The sequence below is a fragment of the Eschrichtius robustus genome, chromosome 3 (assembly GCF_028021215.1).
Source record: "Eschrichtius robustus isolate mEscRob2 chromosome 3, mEscRob2.pri, whole genome shotgun sequence".
NCBI classification, from domain to species: Eukaryota; Metazoa; Chordata; class Mammalia; order Artiodactyla; family Eschrichtiidae; genus Eschrichtius; species Eschrichtius robustus.
The window spans coordinates 53,787,877-53,807,389 of NC_090826.1; the positions used below are offsets into that span (position 1 = coordinate 53,787,877).

The 19,513-nt window shown below is 33.9% G+C and overlaps 1 protein-coding gene across 2 annotated transcripts in view; it reads right to left on the reverse strand.

Moving 5' to 3' along the window:
- The window catches only part of DOCK7 (dedicator of cytokinesis 7), a 187,591-nt gene that overhangs the window by 91,052 nt on the left and 77,026 nt on the right, over positions 1 to 19,513 (reverse strand). For both annotated transcript variants that reach the window (XM_068540018.1, XM_068540017.1), the window contains exons 15-18: positions 10,261 to 10,378; positions 6,957 to 7,027; positions 3,009 to 3,147; positions 1,961 to 2,062 (exon numbers count right to left, since the gene is read on the reverse strand). In XM_068540018.1, the coding sequence (XP_068396119.1) occupies positions 1,961 to 2,062; positions 3,009 to 3,147; positions 6,957 to 7,027; positions 10,261 to 10,378 (430 nt within the window). The remainder of the gene's footprint in view (positions 1 to 1,960; positions 2,063 to 3,008; positions 3,148 to 6,956; positions 7,028 to 10,260; positions 10,379 to 19,513) is intronic.

Consider the following 19,513-nt stretch of genomic DNA (forward strand, 5'->3'; position numbering starts at 1 on the left):
AGCCCAATAAACACTAATCCTGAAAAGTTGATGACACTGAACTGAGATAAATTCACTAGAATACCATCACTCTGTTGAGGCATATTGGTGGCCAAGGTTTTCCTCTCACCATAAAGTTCCAACAGTATTCAACAAGAATGAGTCCAGTTTGGGACATTTTATGTCTGAGATCTACAGAACATCCTGGCGCAGACATCACTAGGTTTTTTAATTTACCAGCCAAATAACTGGCAAGAAATGAGTGAGCAGAGATGCAGATTTAAGATTCATCAACTAGCAGTAGGAGTCAGGAGTATCTTGGTCTTCTTGTAAGTTACATACTACACCACTCTGAGAGCACTGTTCACAGAACTGCAGTCAGTGATCCTGCCTGGGAAGAGTGCTTACAGGTTCAGAGTGAAAAGAACATGAAAACTTAAGGGGGAAATACCAGAAAACCAAGTAAATGTGGTGAAACAAAGCCAACAAAGGTTCACCTTCCTTTTTACCCAGTTTTAAGAAGAAAATGATCCATTTATCACTGAAAATGACCACTGAGTGAAATATAATGAAGCAATAGTTCACTAGTTACAGAAATTAGTTTCTCAGTACCTAAGTGTGCTTATATGGCAAGCTTCATATTCTAAGGTCCAAAGAACTGCTGAAGTTAACACATATCAGAAGTTCTCTGACTTTCTGAATCAAAGAGAGCTCAACCTCAACCAGGAAAGTAAATACAAAATTGCATTAAGCAATGACCTATGAAAGTCAAATATTTAAATATTTATCTCTCACTTGCTTTAAATTAAGCACTAAAATTAATATATACTATTCTTTAAATATAATAATGAAGCTAAGAATATATACTGTACTTTTAATATAGTAATTAAAATATACAAAAGTTTAAGCACTTAATCAGGTGGTTTAATCTCACATATCAATCAGCCATACTATGTATCTATAGTCAAATCCAAATTATCACCATATTCTTTATATATGAACATACACGTTGTAGCTAGAAGAAAACCATCAGCCTCCCCCTTTAGAAAGCTGACCTTGCATTTGCAAATCAATTAAGAACAAATACATAACTTCCATAAAATTATATTTTCTTTTAAAATATTTCCTTTTGAAATACAATGCTACCCCTGACAGAAGACTAATCTGTTTTACTGAAAAGATATGTTTCTGGAAAACTGAATGAAAGATTTGGGGGTTGGGGGGGTTCTGTCCTATTTCTTTCCTACGGTCTTTATTCATTCATTTAATAAATATTTATTAACTGTCTACTATGAGCCAAGCACTATTCTGAGCACTGGTAGATACAGCAATGCATAAGAAAGACAAAGTCCTTAACCTCATGGAGTTTATACTCTGTAGACAATAAACAGATAAACAAAGATATATGAACTATAAAGTCAGTGATAAGTTGTTTTTTTTTTTTTGGCTGCGCCCCACGGCATGTGGGATCTTAGTTCCTGTCCAGGGATCGAACCCGAGCCCCTGCAGTGGAAGTGCAGAGTCTTAACCACTGGACTGCCAGGGAAGTCCCAGTGATAAGTATTATGAGGATAAAGCAAAGGGATAAAAAGCGGTGGAGGCTGCTACTTAAAGTTCTATTCTGAAAAATAAATGCCACCAAGAGAACATTCACAAGACACATTTCAGATTAATGGTTACAAACAGTTGTAGTCAAAGCATTAAGAGACATTGGTAATCATCATGTAATCGTTCTCTCAAAAGGCACTTTGTTTTTTGAACAGTGGCTACTGATTCTTGATTGAGATTTTCCCAATGTTTTTGTTTCTTTCAAGTCACATATGTCATCATCAAAGCTGCTAATGTCCCTTGGAAAATAATATTATTACTTCACTGTATACATACTTAGAGAGAGAAGAAACAGCAAGTTTGAGAAAACTATCTTTGTAATGAAAAGCCCATTTTATTCAAACTGGAGAATTTCAATGTGAGAGACACTGACCTCAGGAGACAGTACAGAATAAGCCTGTGGTGGTTTTTCCAGTGAAACCGGTAGGCAAAACTGCCCAGTCTTTAATCGTCCATTCTGAAGCATCGGTATCCACTTTTAAATAAAAAGGAAACAATATTAATTTAAATATGTTTGTTGTAAAAGTAATTACTTGGAAAATCTGCTTTAAGAACTTGGTATGAGCCAAACTCGTCTCACATCAGTAAACACCAAGGGGATTTAATTATGTAGGTAATAATAATAGGTTTTCATAATTCCTCTAAAGAAGTTTCCCCAACAATATTTAAGGAGGATCCCCAAAACATTATTACCAACTAAGTATGCGATACTTAAATCTATAGCAGGTCCTCATTATCCAAGGGAAAGTTGGTAATAGAAAAGGCCACAAAGTGAATCAATTTTAAACTGGGGTAACAGTGTCAATGTAAATAGGGAAAGAAAGATTTGATTAGATAAGAATGTTGAAAACAAAACTAAAAAGTATGACATAAACTTATTCTCTTACATTTAGCAAAAATTCATGTCATAAGCTGAAGACAAAAGATATGTATCAAATGTTAGTTTTTCTCTTTTAGGTGAAGGCATGCCTTTCTGACAAAATTGTGATAGCACACTATGATGTATTCACCTTAGGTTTACTTTTGTAATTCAATAGTAATGATTTTCAAAAACTACTCAGGTGTTTTAATTGCTTTAATTAAGGCAATTAAAAAGGGTTTTAATTGCCAAGGGTCTCTTTTAATCATTTTACAATCAAACCATTTTCTTCGGAAGAACCCTTAAAACTGCTACATTTACACAGTACTGTTGGGTAAATATACAATAATTAGGACCAACATCTAAGTGTTTACACATATTACTTAGTTAATTAATGACACTGGTTAACTATATTGAGCATTTTCTTGTTATGATGACCCTTCCTAACGAACATGGGGAATCAGATAAGGAATACTCAAATAATAATGAACACCAACTATCTTAAATATCGTTAATTATTTTTAAGATCAAAGGGCTAAATATTTAACAAAAATATACTTACCGTGTATCCAACAGGAGTTTCAAGAGGAGTATTTTGTTTTTGTTGACAACTAACATGATAAAAAGTAAAAAGCAAGTGATGATGGTCAGTTAAAGTAGCAGGGAGTTTAACCTTGATTTCTTCATGAAAATCAGGAGACCTTCATACAAAAACAAAACAAAACAGATCAATAGTCAGTAATGTGTTCAAAATAAACAATTATTACATTTGTATGTTTGAGTAATTTTTAAATTAATTTCAGGATTCATGCTTAATTTTTCTTCTAGTCCAAAATATTTTTATTTCCAAACTCTTAAGTAACTAACCCCTACTTCCAGATGAGGGAGCTGCCACTGTTTCTGAAATTTCTCATCCCATTTTTATTAATGGGTTAAGTAATCCTACTATTTGAAAATTCATTAATAATCACCACCTTGATGCTGAAATCTTCATTAGATTGGAAACTGTATAAGAGAAGAGACTAGGGCAAGGCTTTCTATATTTATAAACCAATTTGGATACATATTACATAGAAAAAAAATAATATGAGCTTTTAGAAGTGTATATCTTATAACCATACCATAGAAAAACATTTTTCTTTTATAGGAGTACAGCTTCATAGTAAGACTAAATTGTATTATCCTTTTGTTAAAAAAAAAAAAAGAAAGAAAGAAAGAAAAAAGGAATCTTTAGACAACTTGGTATCAAGATGGGCTCTCTATGGAATGTCTTATATCTATCATTCCACTGCTAAAGAAATATAAATGTTACCTAAACATGGACTAGTTGTGTATTGACTGACAGCTTTAAAAAAAAAAGGAAAAGGAAAAGAGAAAAAAGAAAAGAAAAAATCAGGGAACCCCCACAAACTGCAATGTGTCCCACCGTTTAGAAGGGCTCCCAGCTACTAAGGAATACAACAAGTAGCATATTTGATCAAACCGATGGCACTTGCATCTCAATATTCATTGAGAGTGGGCCCTAAGAGCATTTTTATAAGATAGCATGGCTGCTATTTATGATATAGACCTAAAAGGGATAGAACCTTAGCATCCCCATCTTCCATATTCAGTTAGTATCTCTCTGTTGTATTCAGCGAAAATACATCCAAACCACATAGTTCCAACTACCTTTAAAGTGAAGCCCATCCCACCAGTTAGGGATTTTTCTCTGATGCTAAATACGTCAAATATTCTTCCATCTCCAATAAGCCTCAAAAATGCTAACAGGTGTAGATCTGATCACAGAAAAATTAAGTGGCATAAGGCTTTTAATACCCATAAGAAAGATAGCTAATGCTAGCAATCTGAGAATTTGATGACTTTGGTGAATAAAAGATGCTACAGATCTTATTACTGATCTCACTAATCACCACTGAATTATGAGAAAGTTGAATTTACAAGTCATGTTAGACTGTATCATTTTAATTCTACTAATGCTGACAGCAACAAAATAAAGACTTAGCCACAAACTGAGATACTTTTAGAAAATACAGCCTTCTTTATAAATATCTTTCCTGGCTTCTAGTGCTTTAGTTCATTTCTTTCCTGAAATCATATTATGTAAAGGCTCTTATGGAAAATTAAACATCTACGAGTTATTCATCAACAAGTATTTTGAATTACCCAACATTAGGCTAAGCACTGTGTTACTTTTGTGGTGGTTTTAAAGATGAACATAAGAAAAATAACCCTCAAAAATATATAATTCAGTAGAAATTTAAGTAAGACACACATATATCAATAGCTATGCTATAAAGCAGGGGTTGGCAAACTATGGCCACAGGCCAAATCCAGTCCACTACTTCATTCGTATAGCCTACAAACTAAAAATGATTTTTATATTTTTAAGTGCTTAAATAAATTCAAAAGAATATTTCACTTGAGATATTAAATGAAATTCAAATTTCAGGGTCCATAAATAAAATTTTATTGGAAGACAACCATGCCCATTTATTTGCAATTTACTGTACATGGTTACTTTTGCACTACAACAGCAAGGTTGAGTAGTTGCAAGAGACCAGATGGCGCACAAGGCCTAAGATATATACTATTTGGCCCTTTTTAGAAAAGTTTGCCAACCCCTGGTATACAGCATATAAGGTTAAGTGCTTCAAGAACAGAGCTGAACAGATTACTTCAAGTTTTAGATCAGGGAACTGTCATTTAGGAAGAGATATATGATACGGGCCTTAAAGTATGAGTAGGAGTTCAATTAGAGGGAATCAGTATTACAACAGAAAAAAGATCCAAGAAAGGCCCAGAAACAGAACAGCACAAGATATGCTTGGTAATGAGGCAGAAATACAATCATCAAGATGGAAAAGATGATTGTATATTAGACAAACTAAGAAGGAAGGCAAGAATGTCTTACATTTTGAGTCAGAGCAACTGGAAAAATCATGGTACGATTAATAAAAATAGAGAGTCAGACAGAGATTGGCTTAGGAACAGAGTCAAGAACAAATACATGGAAATTGAGAAGGCAGCAGGCATTCGAATGAATATGCCTAAAAGGCCACTGAAAATACACATCTGTATCTCAGAAAGAAGGTTATGAGAGAAAATAAACAGTGCGAACAATCCACATAAAGGTAGAAGTAGTAGTATTTTCATTGAATGCACTCTGGAAATACATATAAGATTATTGAGGTAGAGAATATTATAGAAAAAGAAGGTTAAAGGCAAAACTTTAGTGTTTTGTGTGGAAGGCCTATGTTTTAAAGAAAAAGAAAAATTAGAATAATTACTATTAAAAAAAAAGTGTTCAAAGGGATGAAAGGAAACCAAGAGAGGGTCATAAAATAAAGGTGAGAAAGAAGAAAGTTTTAAGAAGGGTAAGGAAAAACCATGCTACACAACAGCACTGAAGAAAGACTTTTTTTTTAAGTATAGGAAACAAATTTTGTGGCAATAAGAGATGGAGCCAATGAAACAGAAGACTGATGATGCAAGAAAAGGAATAACTGATGGAGTCACATTCTGAAGAGCCTGGATAAGATCGTTTTGAGAGCAGAGATGAAAAGATCCACACTGAGGAAGGTGTGGGCCATTACCACCTTTGAAACAGAGGAAAGGCAGATCTGCATGGAGACAATTTGAGGTGAAGAGCACAGAAGTTGATAGACCTCAAGTTAGATGGTCTCAATCTACTTCATAAAGTAGGAACACTAAGAGTTAAAGCAAACAGAAAAGAAGTAGGAGTTAGAGATAGGGAAAGAAAAGCTTAAAACAGCTACCGCCAAATGGGAGAGAAGGTAAAAAAGTGACGACAAAAAAATTTACCAAAGAACAGAGGGGCCAAAAGAAGATAAAATACAATAAAATAAATTACTGTAGCCCCATCATATGATAAAATAACATCAATTTGTGACAGCCCTGATTGGCACAATTTTGTGTTTTTTCTCCAATAGCATTCAATAATCAAAAAAAAAGAAGTGGGAGAGGGAGGTGAAGGAGGGGGATGGGGAGAGAGGGTAGGAGGAAGAGGAGGAGGAGGGGGAGGAGGAGGGGAAAGAAAGCAGAAGTTAAAGGTTATCCAGAGTTAACAATCAATTCCCAAAGAAGTAAAAGGGAAAGTCACTGAGTCGAAGATTTATTGGATGTTGCACCAATTTAACTGACTAATGAGTGCAAGCTTAGTAAAGAGTTAAGTAAAACTACAAAGTGTCAGGTGAAAATAACAGGGAAAGACCAAAGGACCAGAGGCCATAATGATAATCAATGACAATATAATAAAAACGAAAGGATCAGAGAATTTGACAGAAAAGATGTTTTGTGCATAAAGTCTTATATTTGAGATGTCTACGGAGAGAATGTGCATCTACAGGTTGAAAATTATAACTTTGATGTCAGCTGTCTTGAATTTGCACATCCAGTGCAGCAAAGCATTTGGTAAACACACTAACGTGAGTGCTAACAATGCCACTGAGAAGTGAGTAACTTTGAAAGAAATATTTGAATTCAGTACCTGTTATGATATACTACGGCTGTATAGGCTTCCTTTGAAAATTCTGAACAGCTAGATTTACCAAAGATTACCTGTAACAAATAACAGCATGTTGAAACTTTGTTGTAATAAATGCTGGATGTTTCAAATCTATGTAAGAATTTGTCTGATTTAATAACTGAGAACAATGGGCAAAATAAGCCCAATGAAGAACAATGTGCCTATAAGTTCAATTGCTTAACTGTATATTTCTTTTCAACTATAGACCCATCTGACATTCAAACATTCAAAAGGTTTCTATCCATTATATTTATATCTATTGGGCAATAAGGTACATTTCTTTCCTTTTTCTTAAAGAAGGTAAAGAATTCATTTTAAAATCTAGATGTAGCACATCATTTGGAATTTACATAAGAAATACGATCCTAGAATGGTGGCATATATCTACTATATAAATTGGTGGCTTCTCCACTAAAACAACAGTCATTCTGAATGTCAAGTATAAATTATTTATAAATGATATTAAAATACCCTAATTTAGGTCAAGCTATGTATCCTTTACTTCCAGTACTCCCTGCAAGCTACTCTACAACGGAAGAGGAGCTCCATTCTTATATTCTTACCTATGTGTTTGTTTTTTTTCAAATCCACCACATTAAAAAAAAAATACAATACTACTACAATACTTTGGAGAAGGTTTAGAGGTAAAATAATTCAGTCTTGTATATCTGCCTCTCGAATTCTACCAAGCAATACTATGGTTAATTAGGGCAGCGGATTACATAAATGGCTTAATGATGTCAAGGTCATAGCTATGATTACTATGTGACAGGCTTACAATGTTATCTAGGCATAGATTAAACTTTTAAGTCTGGCCAGTCATCTCTACACATGCATGAATAGGTATGTGGACATGTCATCATCACACTTCTATCACACAACTGGTAAAACAACTCAAAGTTTATTCCTTATACAAAGGGGTTAAGTTGCACCATCCTTAAATAAAAAGAACATAATAACAGATATCTGTGTTTCTTTTTGCAACATTTCAAGCAGGTCCTTTTATTTTAAGGGTATGCAAAAGTGTAATAATTATGACTCTCCTGTATATGCCTAATTTCATCAATTTCTAAGACTACCTTACTATGTTTTTATAAAAATGTTGTTCCAGTGCCAGAATTATGAAGTTTATGATTTTATCATATCAACATTATATGATCCAAAAATTATCTTAAGATTCATTTGAACAGTCTTCATTTTTAAAAAAATAAGCAAATACAATGTGTCTGTGTTTATACATTATTTCAAACCAGCCACTCACATAAACATACAGCATTATATTTTCATATCACTAATAATACACAAGAGAAAGGAATGCAGTACCTTTTTTTCCCTCTGAGAAGCTATTGTTTTTCAAAAAGTAACTTATTTTCATAACATGCAATGATATAAAGTGAAAAGTGTTCCTCTGACCATTTAACATGTATTTTTAATCATTCATCAACATGGACTGAGCATCAATTATGCCAAGCACTATGATAGGCAAGATACAGATATGAGTAAGACATGGTCCTTGCCCTCAAGGAGCTCACAGTCTAGTGGTCGAGATAAAGAAACAAACATATAACCATAAAATGAAACAGCCCATAAAAGAAGTGAGAAGACACTAAGGTAGCACCAAAAGAAGGAGTGGTCTAACTGCCAATATGGCTGGACGCAGCTGGGGCTCTGTAGAGGAGGCTATATGTATTCTAAGACAAGGAAGAGTTTGTTAGGCAAAAAATAAAAACAAATTGTTTTACATATACTACGTTTTTCATAAGTTCAAATTCATATGGCCATTCACATATAGGATAACAAAGCATCTGTTTTCCCAATCCAGCATCTTTTCATCGACTATGATTAGTATATTCATTCCCTCGGCAGAAATGAAGAGCTAGTAAAAAGCATGAAATGCTCATTCCAAACCTCCAAAATAAATTCTACATTTATTGAACAAATATTTATTCAGCATGTATTACATGCAAGGATCTGGAACAGCTGCCATAGAAGAATACAAAGATGAATAATTTGTGCTTGCTGCTATCAAGAGCTATAAATGTTGATGAAACTGACGCTACAGTGGAAAGGAAAATATATAGTTTTCTTAGTAAGTATTGTAGAAAATCAAAAGAACTTGATTCAAATGACTGCCATAGAAGGCTAAAATAAAACTCTGTAAACAGTGCACCTGTTCTTAGCTCATTTTCATTCCACTAGGGTTCTTTCAGAGGTTGAACATCTACAGTGATAGATATGCTCCTACTCCGTAAATTAAAAATCTACTTTCATGGAACCTGCATTTATTAGTGTCCCACAAATCCTAAATGACAATGTGGGCAGTCAAGAACCTCCCCAATCTAGCCTCAATCTACTATTCCTGACTTATCTTGCATTGCTCTGGCTCACTGGCAACTCACCACTCTACCTCTGTTGAAGGACATTCTCCAACTTGAATTGCTCTCCTTTCCCCACAGTCTAGACAGATCCACTGCTATGAACATTTTAACCACCTTTGAGGCATTCTCTCCTTCCTCTGAACACCTATACCTTTGAAACCCTATACTACCAATCTTCTAATAATTAGCTCATACCTTGGTTATCAATATTGGCTGCAAAATGTAATCCCTTGGGGAGATTTAAAAATACTGATATCTGCCTGGTATCCCACCCCAGAGATTATAATGTAATTGGAATGAGATTGTCTGGGCATTGGTATTTTTAAAAGCTCCCCAAGTGAGTGTAAAATGTAGCCAAAGTTAAGAACTACTGCCAGAGTTTCTCAACAAAGATGGGAAGAATCATACAAATTAGAATCACCTGGGGAGCATTTTCAAACTATACCACAACCCCATAATACTACCCACCACTTTCCACCTCCCTTACCTGGCCTTTCATTCTAAAGGCGGGGAATCAGGATCACAGATGGAAGAGTAGAGAAGAGGTGTCTGCTCTGTTACAGTACCCTAGGTGATTCTGATCTGGCCCTCTTCTGAAGTTCTTTATTTTAAAATTTTACATATTCTTCTTATATCCTCTAGATTATGTCTTATTCATCTTTGTATCTCTGGGAATGCCTAGCATATACCAAGTCCTCAATAAATAAGACTTCAAATAAACTCATTACTACCTGTACAGGAAGTAATGAGGTCAGAAATTTTGTTTGCAAGATCACATTAATTTCCAGTTTAGAGCTGCCAACCAAGTGATTACCTTCCCACCCCCCCAAAAAAAGGTCTATTTGAACCATATATAAAGAATAGGAAATGTAAAGAACATTTCTTACCGGCATGGCATTGCTAGGATCCTCCCCATACATAAACTGGACTTTAACTGTTATATTTCTGGCAGAACCTTGACGGTTGGCAAAATTGAGACTCTGAGGGTATATGTAGAGAAGGTTTCTGTGAAGGCAATAGTATACATGATAGTGATTACATATCTAAAAACACTATGTATCACTACTACACACCACAAAAGGAATAGATGAACAAATACTGGGTTATTAGCATTTGCTAGACACTATGCTATTTTCACATACAATGCTTGATTTGATCCTTAGAGTAGTCGTTCAAACAGATAGCAATCAAATATAACCCCCTTTTGCAGATGAATCGAGGCCCAGAAAAGTTAAGAGATTTTCACATAAAATCAAATAAGTGGCAAAGCTGAAATGAGAATACAGTTCAGTCAGACTTCAAAATGCATGTTCTTTCCTCTAGAAGAGGCTTCTGGGAAATAAACAAGTATGAACAGAAACATTATTAAGAAGTTAAAAGACAGTTCTAATATTATCTTAGTTTCTCCAAGCAGATATAAATAGGATGACATTTAGAAAGCAGGCTTTTTGTACAAATGTGATCAAGGTTTTAAGAGGTATAATATTCTACATTATTATTCAAAAACACATATGATAATATGGTAGGTATAACGGTATTAGGTAGTTACTATGAGAAAATCACATATTACTCTACAATTATTTGACTTCATGCCCAGTTGCATCTTACACAGCTTTAACAGTCCCTGCTGCCAACACAGAGATGAGAAATAATTCAAGGAAAGGCACCAAAAGAGAGGGCTTAAAAAAAAAAAAAAAGAAAAAGAAAAAGATTGAGAGTTACTTTACCTGAAAACTAGTGCTTGCTGAGAGCGGATGAACAAGACTTCAAGCATAATAAAACCCTCCTCATCAACTGCTAGGACAATGAAAATAGGTCTAAATTTTCTAGAAGGTGGTAGGGCAATATAGAAATTTTAAATGACCATACTCTTTGACACAACAAACCCACCTCTAGTCTAAGGAGAGAACTGCATATATGTACAAATGGGTGTGTTCAAAGAAATTCATGACATTTTTTATATTAGGAAATAATTATAAAGAAACATGTTCATCAGTATTGGACTAATTAATTAAATTAAGATATATTAAAAGAAGAATACATTTCAGAGTCCTAAAAATGACAATATGCAGCAGTATTTATTAATGCAGAAAGAGATACCCAGCATGTTGGATGAAAAAAAGGTTGCAGGGCAGGATGTATAGTGGCATTAACTTACTTACGGAAAATTGTGAAGAAATAATGGCTGAAAACTTCTCTAATCTGAGGAAGGAAACAGACATCCAGATCCAGGAAATTCAGAGTTCCAAATAAGATGAACTCAGAGAGACCCACACCAAGACACATTATTATTAAAATGTCAAAAGTTAAAAACAAGAAGATAAAAAGAGGTAAAATATATCACACATCTAATGGCACAGAAATACCTATAAACAAGACCATTTCAAAACAATGCTGTGTTGTGAGAGAAGTATGCAGAAGCTATGGGAGGAACAGACAGGTACTTAGTTGATCATGGAGAAGTCTTTTCATCTATTCCCTTTGCAATACATTTGTTGAAGAATTATTGATATTTTTGTGTAGATTTTTCCAGAGGCTGGATTTTACTGACTGCACACTGTAGTGACATTTAACATGTTCCTCTGTGTTTTCTATGAATTGAGAGTTGAATCTAGAGCCTTGGTCAAATTTTGGTGGCAAGATCACTTCATAAATGGTACTGTGTCCTTCTATCAGAAGGAAAATGTTTGGTTGTTGTTTCATTTTTTGTGCAATTAGCAGACAATGATGACCAATGCCTAAATCCATTAACTCATTAAGGATTGCCAAAAGGTGATATTCTATCATTGCTTCTTTATTTAACAGCTGGAATATCTCTATGAAGAGCACTTTTCCCTTATCTACTATTTGCTTTGCCAGTGAGCCATTATATGAGAGGCAAGAATAAATGCTTGATTCTTTTCCATTAGCTGCCAGTTTTCAAAATAATCAGTTGGTACATTACATTCCTCTAAAAGGGATAGTGTCTTTTTTTTAAAGAATCACTTATAAACTCATGGACCAAACATATTAACGGGTTTCAATATTTTGCAGTTATTATCTTTATTGGTGTTCAAATTGTACTATCTTTGACAAGTGAAAAGGTCGATTCAAACTGGCTCATGATTCCTTTTGATTCAGTCATAATAGTCTTTGACGGCTTCTTACTATCTGTTACGACAACACCTTCCAGGCTCTTCTTGTACACTTTTTTCCCAAACCTGGAATCAGCCATTTCTCCAAGGAGTTGGGGTTTTTGAATGGGTAATGTTTTTCCAGGCCACTCATTGTGGGTTATTCATTGTTTCTAGGCCTTTTAAAGCTGAAAGAGTTAGGGGAAAATGCTTTTAACATGAAATATATCCTGAGTTCATAGTGATAATTCAAATTCAAGAATACAAGGTTTTTATTTATTCTTTTCTATCTTGTACCTATATATCATTTTTCCTGTGCTGAGAACCATTCTCAAGGACATCAACTACGAGAGAACTAGAATATCACTTAATTACTCTCATTGTGTATTATTCCAACAAAGGAGTCTTAAGGAACTTCAAGATTATGTGGTCATCCAGAAGAAGATGAGCCTACAAAGACTGATAAGGCACCCACAAAGAAACAGAAGGAAAACCATGAAAGTACAGTGGCAAGGAAGCCCAAGGAAGAAATTACAAGCAGAATTATAAGAGTTAAGTGTCAAATGCTATTCACAGACCAAATGAGGTAAGAAATGAAAAATGTCAACTGAATTTAGCAACTTCAAAGTCACTGGAAATCTCAGGCTGAAAACAGACAAAAGTAGGTTTAAAGAGTAAGTAGGAGGTAAGAAAATGAAATAAGTGAAATTCTGAAGAGTGTAGCTGAGAATGGGAGAAAGATAATGCAATAGCTGGATATAGAACATAGGGATTCTGGAAGCTTTTTAAGATTGGAAAGGTTTAAGTTTGATTAAATCCTAATGAAAAGAATTTAGTTGAGACAGAGTTTGCATACACTAGAACAAGAATGTAAGATTCCTGAAATGGTGGGAGAGAACAGGATCCAAAGGGCATGATAACAGATCGGCCTTTATTATGTTTATAATGCCTCATTGTGACATTTATTGAGTATGCAGTATACTAGATACTGAGAATATAGAGATAAAAGACAAAGTTCTTGACTTGATAGAACTCACAGTCTGGAGGGAGAATAAGACAGGCAAATACTTATAATGTAGTATGATAAATGCTATGAACATAGAATGTCACTGGGGCCCACAAGAGGACTTGAAACTAAAGAATCTGCCCATAAATTTCAGTGAGAAATTTGCAAGTAGGATAGACATGCAAAACACACAGAAAATCAAAACACATCATGCCTTCCCCCACCCCTCAATTTCTGCATTTGGATTACTACTGTTTTAGCTTTGTGGATATGGACATAAGTGGCCCCTTCCCATCTTTTGAGTCTTAGAAAGCTTCACTTTATCTCCCCACATAACACCACTTTGTTATTCCATTAACAACTCTTAAATAATCTGCTTAAGATAATCCCAAATTATCTTGTTTGTTTGTACATTATTTCTTGTTTATGTATCTCCTTAAATAAAGCCCAAATTCCATGAGGGCAAGGACCTTACCTATCTAGTTAACTGCTATATTTCCAATGCCTAGAATAGTTCCTCATATGAATAAATGATTGAATGAATGAATGAACAGTACAGAACTCACATAATATTTAGTTACTTAACTCTTCTGGAGTTCGAATTTTCATATGAAATGCAAATTAACTGAACATTAAGCTATGCTTGATTTCTAATATAAGCAATACAACTTTAAATTCAACTTGTTTATGAAGGTGAAAGGCATGCGTTTAGCCCAGACTCTTTTTCATTTGACTGCTAACTCCACTAATAAATTTCCACATAAACCCAGTAAGTCTTTACCATGCATTTATAATACTCCTTCAGAGGAATTTTAAATCAGCAGAGAGAAGGTAGATCAATGAAAAGTGTTGAGTTGCTGAGATAGCTGACTGGCCTTTTTTAAGGCTGAATTCATATTTCACCACCTCCTCAAAATAAATTCCAGATTAAATCAAAGCTTTAAATAATAAAAATAAAACCATAAAAGTACTAGAAAACCTTTAAAAAGACCATATTTTATAGGTGAGGAAGGCATTTCTGAGCATGAGCCACAAAAAATCATAAAAGACAAATTTTAAAGCCTCTACACAGCAGGGGATACCATAAACACAAGTGGAAGACAAAGGACAAATTGGAAGAACACTGTTTGCTACACACATGACAAAGAGTTAGTATCCATCACATGCAAATAATTCCTAAAATTATTCAGAAAGAGACAAACAAAAAAAGGGTGGGGAGTTTGATGGGGGGAGGGAGACTTAGATAATACTCAGGTAATTCACAAAGAGAGCAAGACAGACAGCAAAATAAACTAGATATATGTGCCTACTAGGTTTATCAATATTTTGTCTTTCTCATTTAAAGCACTGGTAAAACTTCATGGGAAAAGAGGAACTCTCATATACTCTTGGTAGGGATATAAATTGGCACAATCCTTTTAAAGGATAATCTGACAAGAGAAATCTACTTTGAAAGTTAACGTCTATGAACTTATCATATGAAAATATTTATACACAAATATAAACACATTTTCTATGCATATTGTTTGTAACCAGAAAATTGCAAGCAACTGAAATGATAATTGACAAGCAGATGATTAAATTAAGGTGCATTCATATAATAAAAGATTGTGCAGCCATTTAAAAGGATATGGTAAATCTATAGGCACTCATATGAAAATAAATTTTAAAATGTTATGGTCTTGAATCAATTTATATATATAACACGAGCTATACATTACACACTCCCATTTGTGTTAAAAAAAAATTACATTTAGGTAGTCATCCAAGGGAACTGGTATGATAGACCCCAAAATGTTAATAGGGAAGAGTCAGCATTTTTATTTTGTATAGGTTTTTCAAATATCTGAGTTTCCACAATAAATACTTTCAACATAACAAATTAACATTTATTAATAGCGAACATGAGAAAAAAGCTAAGATGAATAAAATGACTCCTTCAAAGGTCACTCATCTTCTGGACCTCTGCTGTCCAATAATATGGTCTAGTGAGACTATAGAGTACTTGATCTGTACCTGTTCTAACTGAGATATCCTGAAAGTATAAAGTACATACTAGATTTGGATTAAACAAAACATACTATTAAAATTAATTTCACTTGTTTCTTTTCAGTTTTTTACACATATAGCTCACACTATATTTCCATTGGACAGTGCTGTTCTGGACAAAGAGAGGAAAAGGGAGCTAATGTATTGATATTACTCTGGCATTATTCTTTAGTTACTATAAATATTTCTATTTATAAATATGCTTTTCTCAGTTACTTTTAGAATCTTTCTACCGAATATATTAATTCAAAAACAAATGACCACAGTTTAAAAAGAAGAAATTACTAGTGATACTATATTCAACAGACCCAAAATGCCTTGTGTTTTATTTGGAACTCAAATCTCCATAAGATTGCACAACCTGGGGGAGGATAAAGGACTTTGCTTTGCTTAGAATTTAAACAAAGCTCCCAAATGTCCTAAAATTCTATGCAGCTAAGAAATTTTGTATATTAGTTCTTTGAAACTAGGAATTCTTAAATTAGGTCTTAATTTTGCTTAGTTTCTTATTTTCTTTGGCATAAAAATTTTAAGTTTTTATAACATTACTGGTTACATCTCATCAGGGTTCTATTTAAACAGGCACAAGTTCAAGCAAAGATTAGATTCTGCCTTTAACAATGTGTACTCAGACAGGAGGCATTAAAAGGTAGATGTAAAAATCATTTACAAAATTACTACTTTCATTACATTTCCCATGTTGACACTCTTCCACAGCTTGTAATTAGGCAAATTATTTATTTTAATTATATTCAATAACATGTCAAACTATGATAAGAAAAAAAATTATCCAGATATTTCTACCCAGAGACAATATACTATAAACCGAGAATATGCAACCGCTGCCTCTAATCTATCCTTTAGGGTTACCTGTGAGGAAATATATAAATTGTGCAAAAAGTGTCAATACTCCAGCAGAGTAACCAAATAGAAGGAAATTCCTTCACACAGCCTTTCTTTGGTATTAGTGTCCAGTTACTTTCATGCACTGGAAGGGACTACTTTTCAAATTCCTTTCTCTGAAAAGAAACTCCTATATCAAAAAGGCATATCTATTATATGCAAATTTTGTGTTTGAAAAACTCCAGTGTTAAGACTTTATCATTATCTTACTCATTCAATAAAAATGTATGGTTTCTCCAGCAGGTTAGGCATTATACTAAAGTGCTGTATAGGATATAAATTTAAAACAGATATAGATCTTACCAATGAACAGCTTATAGTACAATAGAGACAAGAAGCTGGCCCATCTCCATTCCCCCTCAACTAGAAAATGGATGAAATATCAGGGTCAATAGTTTTAAGCCAGAAAAGTAGACAGTTTAGTTAGGAGAAGTTTCGAAATATGCCCTTCAGGACCAATGATCACAACACTAACATATCTCTTTTAAAAAGAGGGAGAAAATTCAAATTTCTTCACTAGTTCAACATACACTTCTATAATTCCATAACATGTACCAGTGGTAAAGGTAAGATGAAAATGAAGAATAAGGAAAAATATTTTGTTTTTCTTCTTCATTAGTGGAAGTATTTGTATATTTTTATTTACTTGCATTCTATATTTCTCTTACAAACAGAAATATTTATGTGGTTCTGTATTGGACACTTAGAAAAAGTATACAGGCTAAACAAAAGACTTAATTCCTTGTACTTATCAAGGTCCAAGAGACCAAAACTCAGAAAACCCAGACTCTAGCAAAACTTCCCAATTTATGTCACCTTAACATAAGACTAGATAATATTTACCAATAAAATATTACAGCAATATTACATAAGTGCATTGCCTTTTTAATTACAAAAGAATACTAATACATAATACTGTGTAGTGTTTACTAAACACTAGGTAGTGCTCTAAGTGCTCTAAAATATTTTTAATCTTTATATAACTCTATAAAGTAGACATTATCTTCACTTGATAGACAAGAAAACAGAGGTCAGAAAAGCTAAGTAATTTGACCAAGGTACAGAAAAGCTAAGTAGTTTCACAGAGCTGAAGAACAGCACAGCCAGGATTCCAATTCAGCCAGTCTCTCTCCAGAATCAAACTCTTAACCACTGTAGTTTACTACATCTACTGCAACTGTTCTATCCAAAAGCCCTTAATCCTAAATCATCAAAAGAAAGGGTCTCTGTTTTACTCCAGGAAGAAGCATTTCTAAGAATGGAAATTTGGAAATGATAAATTTTGTAAAGTTTTGCTTGATAATTTACCATTTAAACTGAAATTCATTATGTTAAAACTTTTCCCTTTGCAAAAGAGCTGTTGCATTTATGAAAAATTTCATTTAGATAGGGCTAATCACACACACATACACACACACAAATTAAAAGGTCATTTCATGGATATAATAACTAACATTTTGAGTACTTCCTATTTGCCAGACACTGTTCTAAGTACTTTACACATATTACTTCTTTTGCTTCTCCTTAAGTATGTACTAAAAAATACCTAACTTACAGAAGAGGAGACTGAGGTGTGGGAAGGTTAAGTAACTTATCTAAGGCAGGATAGCTAGATCTGGCTTCTGGACCAGACCATAGTCTTATTCCAAAGACCACACTCTTAACAATTTTACTATATTAATTTGTCAAGATAAGGCATTTTAAAAGTATTTATTATTTTCTCAAAAAAGTTCTTAATATGAACACTCAAGAAAAATAATCACTTATAATTTAACTGAAACATTTAGTATTTTTCCTTTTAACACTAAGTTAGAAGCACAGTGGAACATTATTTTTAATCATACTATTAATTTTTTGGTTTTGTTAAATTTAGATCATGAATATTGTTACCAAGCACTCAAACTTTAGAAAAACTTATAATGGGCAAATAGTTTCTGACATTTTAAGTATTGGGTTGGCCAAAAAGTGCCTTTGGTTTATCAAAAAAAATAAAAGACACATTCTTCATTTTCACCAAGAACTTTACTGAACAATGTATTCACTCTTTTGTTCCACTACCTTCTGCCATTTTTAGGTAACTTCATAATTCCATCTTCCCAAAACTTTTTATCTTTTTGAGTGAAGAACTGTTCCAGGTGCCCTTTACAGTCTTCCAGGGGATTGAAATTTTTTCCATTAAGAGAATTTTGTAAAGACCGAAATAAATGGAAATCCGAAGGTGCAATGTCTGGTGAATACGGTGGATGAATCCGAACCTCCCAGCCAAGCTTAACATACAGTCTTGCATTATCCTGATGGAATATTATGCGTTTTCTGTTGACTAATTCTGGATGCTTTTTGTTGAGTGCTGCTTTCAGTTGGTCTAACTGGGAGCAGTACTTGCTGGAGTTAATCGTTTGGTTTTCCAGAGGAGCTCATAATAGAGGACTCCCTTCCAATCCCACCATATACACAACATCACCTTCTTTGGATGAAGACCAGCCTTTGCTGTGGTTGGTGATGGTTTATTTTGCTTGCCCCACGATCTCTTCTGTTCCACATTATTGTACAGTATCCACTTTTCATTGCCCATCACAATTTGTTTTAAAAACGGAACATTTTCATTATGTTTCAGTAGAGAAGCACATGCAGAAGTACAGTCAAGAAGGTTTTTTTTCACTTAACTTATGTGGAACTCAAACATCAAAGCAATGAACATAACCAAGCTGGTGCAAATGATTTTCAGCGCTTGATTTGGATGTTTTGTCTATGTTGGCCATCTCCCGTGTGGTATAAGGTTGATTGTTCTCAGTTAATGTCTCGGTTTGATCGCTACCAACTTCAACTGGTCTACCTGACCGTGCAGCATTGTCCAGTGAGAAATCTCCAGCACAAAACTTCACAAACTACTTGTGACATGTTCGATCAGTCACAGCACCTTCTCCATACACTGCACAAACCTTTTTATGCATTTCAGCTGCATTTTTACCTTTCTTGAAATAATAAAGCATAATATGCCAAAAATGTTGCTTTTTCTTCCATCTTCAATATTAAAATGGCTACACAAAAATTCACCAATTTTGATAAGTC